The sequence below is a fragment of the Puntigrus tetrazona genome, chromosome 19, assembly GCF_018831695.1.
Source record: "Puntigrus tetrazona isolate hp1 chromosome 19, ASM1883169v1, whole genome shotgun sequence".
NCBI classification, from domain to species: Eukaryota; Metazoa; Chordata; class Actinopteri; order Cypriniformes; family Cyprinidae; genus Puntigrus; species Puntigrus tetrazona.
Window position 1 is genome coordinate 8,317,752 of NC_056717.1, and position 13,727 is coordinate 8,331,478.

At 39.2% G+C, this 13,727-nt stretch overlaps 2 protein-coding genes across 5 annotated transcripts in view; both read right to left on the bottom strand.

Annotated features, from left to right (window-relative positions):
• trit1 (tRNA isopentenyltransferase 1) overlaps positions 1–3,150 on the bottom strand; it is a 33,757-nt gene extending 30,607 nt beyond the window's left edge. For all 4 annotated transcript variants that reach the window (XR_006247071.1, XM_043218008.1, XM_043218007.1 and 1 more), the window contains exon 1: positions 2,979–3,150. Coding sequence is in view for 3 of the 4 variants with exons in the window: in XM_043218008.1 (XP_043073943.1) it covers positions 2,979–3,125 (147 nt within the window). In the remaining variant the exon portion in view is untranslated. The remainder of the gene's footprint in view (positions 1–2,978) is intronic.
• A 1,747-nt stretch (positions 3,151–4,897) lies between these two features.
• Positions 4,898–9,220, bottom strand: myclb (MYCL proto-oncogene, bHLH transcription factor b). The gene is made up of 3 exons (XM_043218206.1): positions 8,903–9,220; positions 7,836–8,419; positions 4,898–6,995 (listed from the first exon to the last, which is right to left on the bottom strand). The coding sequence occupies exons 2-3, from the start codon at positions 8,392–8,394 to the stop codon at positions 6,349–6,351; spliced, it is 1,206 nt and encodes a 401-aa protein (XP_043074141.1). The 5' UTR covers positions 8,395–8,419; positions 8,903–9,220; the 3' UTR covers positions 4,898–6,348.
• Positions 9,221–13,727: the final 4,507 nt, after the last annotated feature.

Consider the following 13,727-nt stretch of genomic DNA (forward strand, 5'->3'; position numbering starts at 1 on the left):
AGCCAAAGCCTTTTCATCCGTTACTGACACGGAGTTCGTAGAGAATGCAGTACCTCAGATATTTCACCTGATCACGACTGCAAAGAGCTGGATGATCTGGTATTAAAACGAAAGTTGACAAACTGACAGAGTAAAGCCTCTTTCGAATTCTCAATGTTCGCAAGAACAATACACGACTCGAGGCAACCAGACAAGTCTGATTAAACCGAAATGGGTTTGCATACACAAAGTAAAGCTACAATGTGGAAGTAGTGCATGACCGACACGTTTGAAACAGCCATCGGCAGTGACCAATGAGCTTCTACTCACGCTGAGGAACTAACAAGATTTGAATAATACAAATGTAGATTGCTATCCTACACTAGTACACAGCAACTGCATGCGGTTCTGTATATTTTGTTCATTTTTGGAGCTCCATACAGTTCAGTGAGTGGATAGATGCACACAGGCATTTCTTGTTAAAGTGATTTTCTCACCAAACATACATACCCTAAGAACGGATGTCTGGGGGAAGAGCAAGGAAAAGAAACAGAAGCCATTCGCATTATTACAAGTCAAAATGATTCTCTGGTACGTCCATAAAATAAGTCTTTTTAATGCCATTTAATAGGGGGGTAAAGATATGAGTACTGTGTAATGAACAGTTCACCCGCATTTACCAAATCAGAGTAGTCATCCTTATCCCACTGTTAGCGGCGACTTTGAGCAGAGCATGCGAGTGTCGTTAAGTAGTTGTTTTGAATGACCTTGTCAAAGCGATAGATGCAATTTACTCATTATCTTTAGCTGGGATGTTCCCATGACAACGCAGCATGGCGTGCGTCAGATGTCGTCACCATTTTACTTAGTCATAAATGTCTTTTTCAATGTTGTTAGCATTGCCGTTGAAAATGTCAATAGATAAAAACTAATCTTATTTTTAATTTATTATAAAATGTTGCATGCGTGTATGTATACATATTTCATCAATACAAATGTATGCCGGTATCCCTTACGAACTTACAAATTCCCTTTCAAAAGGGAATAAGGATGATCTTTTTTGATTTAGAAAACGCCCGTAAACCGTTTGGTAACAATAAGCGCATTGTTACACCTCTACTATCCAAGCATAAGAAACAGCATTTATGGGGCAGTTACTGTCAGATTTTGTTGCTGATTTTAAACGCCCTGAGTGGGATTGAGAGTTTTCAATGTTTTTGTTTCTTCCTCACGTTTTCCTCATTCAAGTAGAGGTCTTGCATGCCTGAAACCGCCCAGAGGCACTGCAAATGTTTGCATGTATATTAATAGCAGCTCCCTGATGCCTACAATCTACAGTAGTATAATTACACCAACAATGTAACCGCGAGAGAACGTATTGAACTCATTTTTTCTCTCATCTTGTATTTATTCTATTCAGGGGTTAAGTAGTCTTATTCATTCATTTACTTGTAATTAGATTATATCACATTTTAAAGCGTTCATCATCAGATTGCAGTTACATCTCAATATGACACACAACAATCCCAAATTGGAAACTAGTTTAAAAGGTCTAAAGTACATTACTTAAAATATCCCAATATCCCAACAGATTGTGTAAAGCGTAATCAGCAGGACACTACAATTTGCAAGCAATCCAGTGCTAGCTACCTGTAATATGCTGAAACTAGTAGCCTATCTGTTTCTTTAAATGCAATAATGAGAGCTTTGAGATCTCATGAGATGGTAGTTTTAATCCTTTAACTTGCTGCTTTGACGACACTGTTGATTTTAGCAGGTCGACGTGTGCACCTCCCGGAAGAACAGCTTTTAATAACGCCTTAGTTAGATAACATCTACTTTCTACAGAAAATTACCAATACAAAAAAAAAATCTATCAAAAAAACTGTTAAACGTGAATGAAAAACATGTTCTCTCCACAGATTATAACTATCCATGTAATCTGAGTATTTCTTGCATGCAACATTCAAGTACATATTGAAATATATTGCTACTAACATATGACTTCTGGTCTTTTTTTGATGGCTCTAAAAATAAAAGACGGCGAACTGCACAATACACACTGGCAGCAGCACTGAACACACGCAACCAGCAAAGATGGCAGACTTTCAAACCGTGTGCTTTTCTAGGCATCTGCGTCAGTTAGTAGATGTCACTGGGATTCCCAGCAATTTAGAAATTCTGCTTTCTCCCAATTTTATATACACCTTGACATGGAGTTTGCGCAAGATGGTGGACAGGAATTTCATAAAGCACCATTTATACTGTTATGCAACATGCCCCATTGTGCTCATGCTGAAGATATCCATCTTTGCTCAGAAATATTCATACAGAGCCAAACAAACACTTAAGACTTACAAGTTAACTACTGGACATGGTGACTTCTATCTATTTAATGAAATCCATCAAAAATAAATTAAAACAAGTTAAAAAAAAAACTCAGCATTGATCATCTTTATGTTGTCTATGCATGCAAGGCCAATTATCAAATCAACAAAAATATGAAACAAGTTATTACACGATGCTCGTCACGAAGCTGGCAACAGTGGCAGACATCAGTAGACAATGCTTTAATCTTGGGTTTATGTCAAATTTATGAATTATAATCGCATGGAGCATTGTTAAAAATGGCGACCAGTGGTGGACACGAGGAAATAAAATGTAACTATAAAACCTCAAACATACACGATGCGCTACGCAAAACGTTTAAACAACGTTTACTCCAAAGTATTGTCGGGGGAAAGCTAATTACTAGTTATATTTTGGAGTCCGAATGCTTTGGGCCTACTAATGTTCTAGTTTAATGCGAAATAAAACTCGCTGCGTTTACTTCAACACCAAAACGAAGCTTCCTGACCAATCAGCCCGTTTCGGTATAAAACATTAAATGTTTAATTTCACAGCCCTGCCGTTTTAAAACGACCTGTCATTTATTAATCGCAATGCCCTTTGACGTGCTAGCCTGATTGACAGATGATGCAGCAGACCGCTCGACTCACCTGCATGGAATCGGCGCTTATAATTTCCCCGTTAAGCCTTTTCCCGATCTCGATGGCCAGTTTGGATTTGCCCGTTCCCGTCGCTCCTAAAACCACCACTAAAGACGGGCTGACGGCTTTCTGGAGCACACGCGTGGCGGCCGCCATGACAGAAGCCTCTCAGGGCTGTGGAGCGAACTGCGCACGCGCGGTGATTTCGTAACGGAGGCGGGAACTGTAGCCAAGCAACTAAAACCGTTTCCATAGGAACGGGATTGAAGGATTCAATTTTAGCAGGTACGGCGAGGCGAGAGCGTTTCATTCAGAAACAGGACAAAAGTTCAACAGTCGAACAAAAAGTGCTTGGAAAACAGGAGTTGTAATATACATTGACACTTTGACAATACAATGGAGCTGCTTGTTGCAAACAAGGAAGAATCTAGTTTAGAGATATTAATTTTCGTCGCTAATACATCGATACAAAAGTCTGTTAGCTTTTATAGCATATTTATTAGCCTACATAAAATTTCGATTACCTAATCAGATTCCCAAAATCAAGTAGGCATAATTAGAGTAGCCTTTTTTACATTTTATAGCTAATGCTCATACTCAGATTACAGTTACTTTTTAATGGATTACATGATTACATGTTATTCCCACAATAGCAGTATTTATAAATTGTTGACTGACCCCTGATTCTTCGTCTCTACAAATCATACCATTTAGCTTTCGCTATGCTCACAATATAAAACGGTTGCGTAAATGTAAATAAATTAGCAACCGATGCTATCTTTGGCATCTTTAAGATGACATATGTACTTAATATTTTAATAATTTAACAAAACATTTGCATGTTTACATTAGGCTGCTATTTAGGTAACTGGTCACATCAAATGTAAACAAATTAAGTAATTCTATTTTTGGTGTTCCAAGGTTTAAATCGTTTATTTGCCATTTTATGATTCAATTGATTATTAGCTTTTTATCAGCTCACAAAACAATTGAAATATGTTCAAAATAACAATATTAAAAGTCATCAGAACCAGCTAAAAAGTAACTACAGTTTTCATAACGCAATCTGTGATGGACTACAATTTGTAAGTAATCTACACAGCCCTGTTGGCACGGTTTTGAATCGTTCAGTTTGCTGCTTTGACAACACTGTTGACTTCAGCAGGTCGACTTGTGCACCTTCCGGAAGAACACGGGTATGAATAGCTCTCTTCCGTCTCCATGGCAACTGAGCGTTCTGCGCCAAGGAAAAGAGAGATGATCGTTGCCATGGCGAAGAAGGCCACTACGACGTGTCAACTAAAAGTGGCTCTCGCTAATGAAACGATCAAATCGAGTTCACACACACTTATACGGGTGTTGATGGAGTGAAACGGCTCTTATGCCTCGCATAGAGAAACCTTGCCCTATTTTCTGGTACAACTGAGTCAGGGTGATACTTTTTAAACAGTTATGGTGCATTTCATAACCGGTCACTGCCCCTCTAGTCCAGGCATTACTTAATAACTGTCAACCATTTTAAAGGGACAGTTCACCCAAATATATCATTGTTGACCAAAAGCAGACCAGTACAGCGCGACCTCTTGCTTAAAATTGAAGGAAAGTGGTTTTACGTTTTAGATGTATTATCTTATGTGCTGAAATTATAAAAAGATGCATATGAGGAAAATGTGTAAACTCAAAGAATAGTTAGACCATGGCCTCAGTCACTATTTACTTTCACTGCATCTGTTTTACACAGTTAAATGGGGACTGAAGCATCTCTACAGAAGTCAATCGTACTTGTTTGGGGAAAAAAATTGGGTGAGTAATGACAATACAAATTGATTTACTTAAAATAATTATCTTTTGTTCTGTTAAAACATTGAATTTGCAGATCTTCAGATGTATGTGGAAACAAACACCAATTAATAAAGACAAGCATGCTGTTATGATTTGAACTGAATTTATTGGTTTTTTTTTTTTTCAAATTTTGAGTTTATGTATATAGGCTTATGAGGTACAGAACACAAAGTGCTTAGACAACGCTGCTGCCATTCTCCCATTATGACACCCGACAACAAGGGACCAAAGTGGAAAAAAAAAGCAACAACAACGGGTTACTGATGGCTTATGCATATTTTGCTCTTTTGGCCAATTTCAAAGCCGAAGGTACAACATTACTTTTATTTATTTATTTTTTTTTAAATAATTGCATTAGTAGCGACCATGTGCATAAGCTTCAAACTACCACGGTCGTGATTGGAGAGGAGCAAGCATATGCCACCAGTACAACTTTATATTTAAATAGAAATCAAACAATGATACAATTAATTCTGTAAGAAAATATAATTAGTACAAAATTCTTTCCTGCCACAAAAGCAATAAGCCAAAGAAATTTCCGAACACAAAAGGAACAGGCAGTGAAAACAGCATAAAGTGGCTAGTGATGAAAATGAAATGTTGATAGTGTCGTTTTATTTAACTTTTTGATTTTTTTTTTTACTTTTCTTAACAAAAATATAAACTTTGAGATACTCTTAGGGAAGGCAGGTGGGCCAACCAAGTTTTAGGACAACTGACAGAAAAATAGAAAATAAAGTCTATTAACAGTGCTGATTTTCATATTCAAAACACGAGCAAGTATTTTTACACAATGTCCTGTACACCACTACAATTATATACATATGTCCAAAGAATATGCCGCAGTTAATATACACTGCAAGGCTGTGCTGGACACTGTCCTGAATGTTCAAGATAACAACAATAATATACAATAACAGACAAAAAAAAGAAAAAAAGAACACAATGTAACAAAAAGGAACAGTGATGCAACTTCCTGTCTGTTAAACTTACACCGTCATCGTGTGGCAATGGGGGCACACAGCTCTCCTTTAATTTAGGTGAATTTTCGATAAAGCACTATTAACGGAGAAGTCACATTGATCAAAGACCCTTAAATATATTTATTTACCCAGATAGATTCAAGATCCCGCCACGAAACGGGGGTTTGATGATTTAGAAAATCAGTTACACATGCATATAAATTGCTACATTTCAAATAATGCCTAAATTGGCATGCGAATTCAATGAAAAGGTACTTCCCCCGCCCCAAATACCGTAGCTTTCACGAATTTAAGGTAACGCGCATTCATGGTATAAATCTTCGATTTTCAAAATGGAAACCAGAAATAATGTCCCTCTTTGGAATATGTTTGAACCAGTTCCACAAGTACGTCTCCCCGTGTTGCGAAGGCAAGTGTGCAAAGAACAAAAACTGAAGAACTAATCTCAAAACACAGAGTCCGTTCCATTAAATATCCCACTTTAGAAAAAAAACCAAAACGAAACAAGGACTTCTACAGGGTTTCTATTGAAAATATGGCTGGACTATGAAGGATTATGCGCGTTTCATTTCAGCGAGTCTCCGCAGTAACTGCTGCTGCCTGTTTTTCAGCTGCTTCTTCTCCTGGGTCTTCTGTTTTTCGCTGACGTGAAGCGCACGCAGGTATTCTGTGGCCTTGGTCAAGATCACAACTTTGGGCGTCTTTGGACAGTCAACCAGGCCTGGGATCTCATCCCGCAGGGCCAGAAACCGGGAGCGTAGGTCGTTGCGTCTCTTCCGCTCCAAGAAGTTGTGTGTCTTCCGCTTGTCCGTGTCCTCGCAGTCCGAACTCTGAGGGCTGGACGGTTGGGATTTGAAGTGGTAGGACGTGTGTGTTGGAGAAGCGGAGGCAGTCTGAGACGGGGTGGGAGCCGAGGGGGAAGGTGAGGGCGTCTTTCTTTCGGGGGTTTGGGGCGTGGAGCACAGCCGTGGCTGTAAGGTCTCTTGCCTGATCTTCTTGCGGGGAGGCTCCTCCTCGGGATAGCTGTCGGGAGAGCGGGCGGCGTAGTTGTGCTGCTGCTGGTGAATGGAGATGTGGAAACGCTTCATGCAAGGGTCATAGGGGTCCGCGCGAACCGTGATGGTCACCGGTTTACGGGCGTTCACCAAACGCGCCTTGTTCTGCTTGTGCTCCACCGTCACAACGTCAATTTCTTCGTCATCTGAAAGAGCAACAGAAGAAATGTAGATTGACATATCGAGCGTAATGCCACATCCAGATCCAACACCATTCCATTCCCCCATTCTAAGAATGTTAGAAACTCCATTCAATCAAGATCTAAAAGAGCTAAAACTAAAAGATCAATCTGGGGTTTCTATTAGTTCCCTATTCTCAGCGAGAGGAAAGTAAACGAGGCTTTGAACCACAGCAATGAACCTGGAGTCACCTCTGATGTGCTTTTTGATAAGAGAAGCATTTGATCAGAGTTCCCTCTTCTCCGATTTCACTGTGAAATTACCTCAATTCATGTTAAACTACTGTTGTTTTGTACACCTTTAAGTTTCATCAACATTCTTCTGCATTCTGAAGAAGAAGAAGAGAAATCTAACAGGTTTGGAACGACACAAACAAACGATGCAGAAATTAAATTTGATGTAAAAGTTTCAAGTTCAAAGCCAATGCCAGCTTTGGATACCTAACTGCCCATTCATGGACAATTAAGTGGCCCTTAAGGCTTTAGGATTCAAGTCTCCTTATTGGTTTCTGCTGCTGGCACCGCCCACAAGTAAAACAATTCATCCTTTTCTTTCACTTGAGGAATGTGGAGGCTCAGCACACTATTGCATTCCACACATATTAAGTAGAAATCTAGAGGAAACGCTAACCTAAATCCCGTGGAACCAATGCAACTTTTCTATTCAGGTATATCGCGTTCTGGCTTAGTTCTAATCAACGCGCAAACGAAGGGTGACTACTGCACTGCGTGATCCTGCACATTAAGTCAGGTGTCAAAAGAAAGAGCCAGCACAGCGTGCAACGCGCGGTCGAGCGAGTCACTTACCGGAGGAGTCGGTGCGAGACTCTGACCCGGATGACACCTGTTTCTTGCAGCTGCTGCTCAGAGGGAAGGTAAGGACAGCTGCTGGGTCCACGCAATCTGTCGCCAAGCTGCTGTCCGCAGGGACGCACTGCGCCTTGCCGGAGAGTTTCGACTGCGCCGAGCAGGACAGGCGCTCGCTCACAACTTTCTCCAGCTGCTGGCCGGCGGAGAAACTGCTCCACATGCAGTCCTGAATGATGATGGAGCTCAAGTTCTCCAGAGTCTCCTCCGCGTTCAGCTCGCACTGCCCCTCCTGCTCGTCGTCCTGCCCCAAGAACTGGGACATCCACTCCAGCCTGTCCCCTGGAGATGGAGCGGTCCCTTCCAGCGTCCTGACGGGCGACATGGGCGGGGTTGGCACGAGCTCGAATTTCTTCCAAATGTCCTCGCTTGGTGCGGTCGATTTGAAAAAGAAGTCCTCGTCCAAGTTGAGGTCGTCGTAAAAATAGTGCTGATACTGGTCGTATTCCTCCATCTCCCACTTCTTATTTCGCGGTGCGTTTGCGCCGATTCCTGGCATTGGTGGCCACCTCGGAGATCAAGATCTGAAAACCACAATTGATCCGCTTTTAAAAACAATCCGATCTTATGGTGCTCTGCGAGGGATAATCAACTTAAAGCACTTCATTTTGATTTTCAACGAGCTTCGGCTAAATCGTTACAGGTTAACGCGCACGTTACAATCGCGTGCATTTTACTAAATAAGATATTAAAACATCCTAAACGGGGGAAATTATTAACAAAATCTGCATGCAGATCGGCTTACTAAAGACGCCCAGCAGATAACGCGATACTATGGAGCATTAGGTCTGCATGCACTTCCACTATACGGTAGAAAACTTGAAGTTTCGCAACATACTTCTATTACATAACACAACATGCCACATGTAAGTCCATATACTACTACGAGCGAGCGCTGCATCAAAGATTTGCTCTATTCGTCGTAAAACGCCTCACTCCCCCCAACCCCGAAAAAACCGATTAAGATAAATGCAAAAAATGTAGGCGCTCCTCGCGTAAGCGCTTACCGTAACGCAGAGCCGGGAGTCGGTGTGTCGCGTGTCATTTGAGACGCGAAAATAAGGTGTTGCGGTTCACCGGCGAGCTCCAGCGAAATGTTTTGCACGAAAAGCTCTCATGTCAACAAGTTGAGAAAGCGTCGTCAGCCGCGCGTTGGATAATCCGGTCTTGCGCTCGCGCTATCCGTTAAGTTGAGTTGCGAGGGTGTTCGTTAGTTTGCGGTCCGCTTCTTCGCGAGGAGTTCGCTTCTCTCTGCGTGTTTTATAGCTCCCGTGTTATCCCTGCTCAAGCCGCGGCTCGCGCTCACTATGGACACCTGAAACGAGTAGCGCGCGATATTACCCAGCCAAAGTAGTGGGAAGATTTGCATAGAGGGCGGGGCGTAGTGGCGTGGCCACGCCCACCGCTTAAAGCGACAGGGTCTGCTTCAGAGGTTCATTTGAGGTTTGGGCGTCTGGACACGTTTGGGTGGTGATTGTTGTATATGCTTTTGAGTTTCAGAGCGGGAGACAGTTTTAAAACGATGTTCTCTTCATCAACTCAACGGCCAATTGAAATACGCAAGAATTAAACGTAAAACTACATTGTATATGGAGAGAATTACTTTGTGCTCATGCAAACATGCCACATAAATTGATATAAATGTTCCAGATATTTAAAATATCAGTTATTTAAAACGTAGGTTGCTGTTTTATAATATACTACTCATTTTTTGATGAGCAAAATAATGTACAAAACAGTATCACCGAATATAAATATATACAAAACGTGATATTTAAAAAAAACGTCTTATACTGCAAACAAATACCAAAATACAATTACCAATACATTTAAATTATATTTTATAATGATAACTTGGTATTTAAGTATAAAACTGTTTGCCAGTAATAATGTAATAAATTAAATAATAATATAAAATATCTTGTTTTAAGAATGCTTATAAAATAATTTAACAAATGAATGAATGAATGACTGAATGAATGGATGGGAATTAGATTTTGACTTTTTGGTTGGAAACAAAAATTATAAAAAAGCCAAGGCAACTGTTTTGTCCAATAATAAAATGTTTATAATATTAATAATAATAATAACATTTTACAATTCAAAATCATTGTAATGCTGAGAAAAGTGAATCAAGATCCAAGATCCAAGATCTTGTTTTGTTTTCGTCTCACAAACAACAGCAAACCTATCATTCTGGTTATGCTGTGTTCATCTGAACTACACATTGTTGTATTATTATTGTGAGCGAAAGAGCGAGTCATATCCAGCCTATACGTCTTGTCTGTGTTAATTCAGCTCAAGATGATAATTAGTGCCAGACAGCTTAATGAATTGCTGGCAGTGCACAAGCTATATTGTGGCAGTACTGTTTCTTATGGCCGTACCACGTGTCCTCTTTTCTAACAATGTCCCATATGGCAAATCTGTGCATTAGGAAGTAGGTAATCGCTGACTGGTTTCTCAATTCAGTGTCTATATCCTCTCCTTTCTTTTCATCTTAATTTAAGACCTTGACCTTACGCAGAACAAAGCCTCTTCCCACAGTGATTGACGAATCTCCCAGGAGAGATGTATCTGTCTTTCTCTGGCTTTATATAAATTTGCTTTGCTTTTTTGACCCACCCTTTTTATCCAATTGTCCCATACAAATGATCAAGAGTTAGGAGGCAGTGACACCAGACTGAGTGGGTTTAATGGGTTTGTATTGATGTATATATAAAACACACACACACACACACACACACACACACACACACACACACACACACACACACACATATATATATATATATATATATATATATATACATGATGAACTGTAAGCAATGGAACTGGTGTTTGTGTGTCACAGGGGACAAAGACTTGAAGAGGTGTGTTGTTGTTGTGTGTGTGCGTGTGTGTGCATGTGTGTCTGTGTGTGTGTGTGTGTGTGTGTGTGTGTGTGTGTGTGTGTGTGTGTGTGTGTGCATGCATGTGTGTGTGTGTGTGCGTGTGTGTGTGTGTGTGTGTGTGTGTGTGTGTGTGTGTGTGTGTGTGTGTGTGTGTGTGTGTGTGTGTGTGTGTGTGTGTGTGTGTGTGTGTGTGTGTGTGTGTGTGTGTGTGTGTGTGTGTGTGTGTGTGTGTGTGTGTGTGTGTGCATGTGTGTGTGTGTGTGTGTGTGTGTGTGTGTGTGTGTGTGTGTGTGTGTGTGTGTGTGTGTGTGTGTGTGTGTGTGTATGTGTGTGTGAATTAGCATGCTGTTATCATATGCTAGAGGTGCTAATTAAGAAGTCTGGCCTTAAAGCTGAGCACAAGTAGAAAATTAGAAATAAAAGTTTTTGCGGCACTCAGTTTGTAGAATTCAAATGAGTTGAAGCGTCTTGTACAGCCAGTTTGATTACACTTTTACATTTAAAGCAGCAACTGCACCTTTGTTTTAAGTTGTTTTCATAGGCCCAGCGTAATTGCTCTCTCTTAGCTTCTTTTTGTTTCTTACAGCTGCTGTAGAATCTACATCATCAGCAGATGTCTTTGGTGTGAATGATGTGAGAATTTCCATTACTTCTCTTTTGTTTTTTCAGGTTATGAGGGTTTACTGGCATAAAAACTGAACTGAGAAGTAAAATAACAATGCTGTGGAGAGCAAACTGTGAGAAATGTGCCGGGTTATCAGAAGAGGGGTTGAATATGTTGAAAACGATGAGATAAATACATGAAATGCAATCCAGTCTTCCAGCATTCTCTGGATATCTAAACTCAGTTTGTTGATGTGCTTACTGAAGTGCATCTATCAAAGACCGGTGCGATGAAGCCTGACCCTTGAGTGAACAGGTTGAATAACACCTGATCTCTCTCTAATCAGATGTGGAAGGCAGCATCTATCTCTAAACGTCTAATGAAAGGTCAAGGTCCCGTGATCTTTTTGACCGCTACGCACAACACAGGGTGGAGACCTGCCACTTTGATCTATTAGCATCTTGCACGCTTTGCTCCACCCAGAACCCCCAAATTAAATCTGAACAACTGGCGGCAACACATAAGCCAAACAAAAAAAAAATGCTCTTGATGATAAAAATATATAGGCATATGACATATGCAAAGACACAAAAAACATAATATACAGAAATGCATATTAAAAGGGACTTTTGTTGATAAATATTTCAGCATAAATTTTAAGTTTACATAATATAATTTGTATAAATTTCAAAATATTATCAATTGTTTTCCTTACAAAAAATATAATTCTAGCATTATTTTAAAGTAGTTTAAATAGTTTTTTTAAATATTGATTATTTAAAATATCATACATTTTGTAAAATAATCATATAATTTAAAAAGCTTCTATAAATTATAAAATATTTTTATGTAATATAATTTTTAATATGATATATTGTTTTCAAAAGACACAAAAGACTCAATATATACAAATGTTTTAATCTTAAATTTGTTATTTCATATTTTTATTTTAGTTTTTAAATAATTCTTTAAACAGTTTTCTACATTTTAAAATTAAATAAATAATTACATTTAATATTTAAACAATTTCTATAAATAATATATATAAATAATTTTCAGTATTTGAATTACATTCAATATTGTACAATTTTCATGAAAAATAAAGGAAAACTTGTTTATTTTAAACATGTTTAAAAAAAAATGCACACAAAAGACTCAATATACATAAACTGTATAAGGTGTAAACAGGGGCTTTTGGAGCGTACATTTAATTGTTTTTGACTTTTTACTTATTTTTACAAAAGGAATTGCAAAATTATATATTTTTATAAATGTATTAGCATTTTATTTTTTATTACACTTTCTCTTCCCACTAAAAACTTTAGTTTGGTTTTGTTTTGTTTTTCAATCACTGAATGAACCTTGATTGCATTCAAATATGTCATTACACTGGTCTAGGCCTAAATCCCTCCTCCAGGAGGGGCCCACGGGGGAGTGTGTGAATTAGAGTTTGGGGTCAAATAGATCTCCTGGTGACTCTTTGTCTTTGCCCATTGGTTGGATTTTAAAAGATGCACAAGCCAGTCCCAGCTCATCCATCGCCTGCTGTGTGCATATGCCAATGAGGTGCTCGTGGGTGGGTTGACATCACTTTGAAATGTATGTGAGATTGATGTCAGAGCACAAGTGAGAGCCGAGACCAAGCGGACTTCTCTGCTTGAAAGCAGATTCTGGTAATAAACAGATAAACGTTTAAACACTCTTTATTTTTACAATATGTAAATGAAGCAGTTTTAATAGAAAGGTTCTAGTTCTTATACATTATGCATTCCACTGGAATTTTAAGTAGCCTATAATAAAGTTTAAGTAAATGAAGCTATATTTTTCCCACCCCGCGTTTGTGATGAATAGCTCTTATAATTTAATAGGTGCTAGTTGACTCAGAGGGTGATGCATGAAGATGAATGTGTGAGATACATATGGAAAAGATTGTTCGATTGTGTAGGCTTTTGAATTTCTCAGCTCTTTAAAGCAAATGCGCAGATGTTCATGGACATGTGCTTGCGTGAATAAAATCATTAAAGGGCTAGTTCACCCTTAAAAAGAACATTTGTTGAAAATATACTCGCACTCGGGCCACCGAAGATGTAAATGGGTTAATCATTTCGGTTTCTTCATTTAACAGATTTGGAGAAATTTTGCATTGCATAAGTTTTTCAGCAATGGATCCTCTTCAGTGAATGGGTGCCGTCGGAATGAGAGTCCAAACAGCTGATGAAAACACCATAATAATCCATGCAACATCGGTGAAGTGAAAAGAAACAAATCCATCATTAAACCACAGATAAGTTGTTTGGAAATTCATTCTGACGGCACCCATTCACTGCAGAGGAT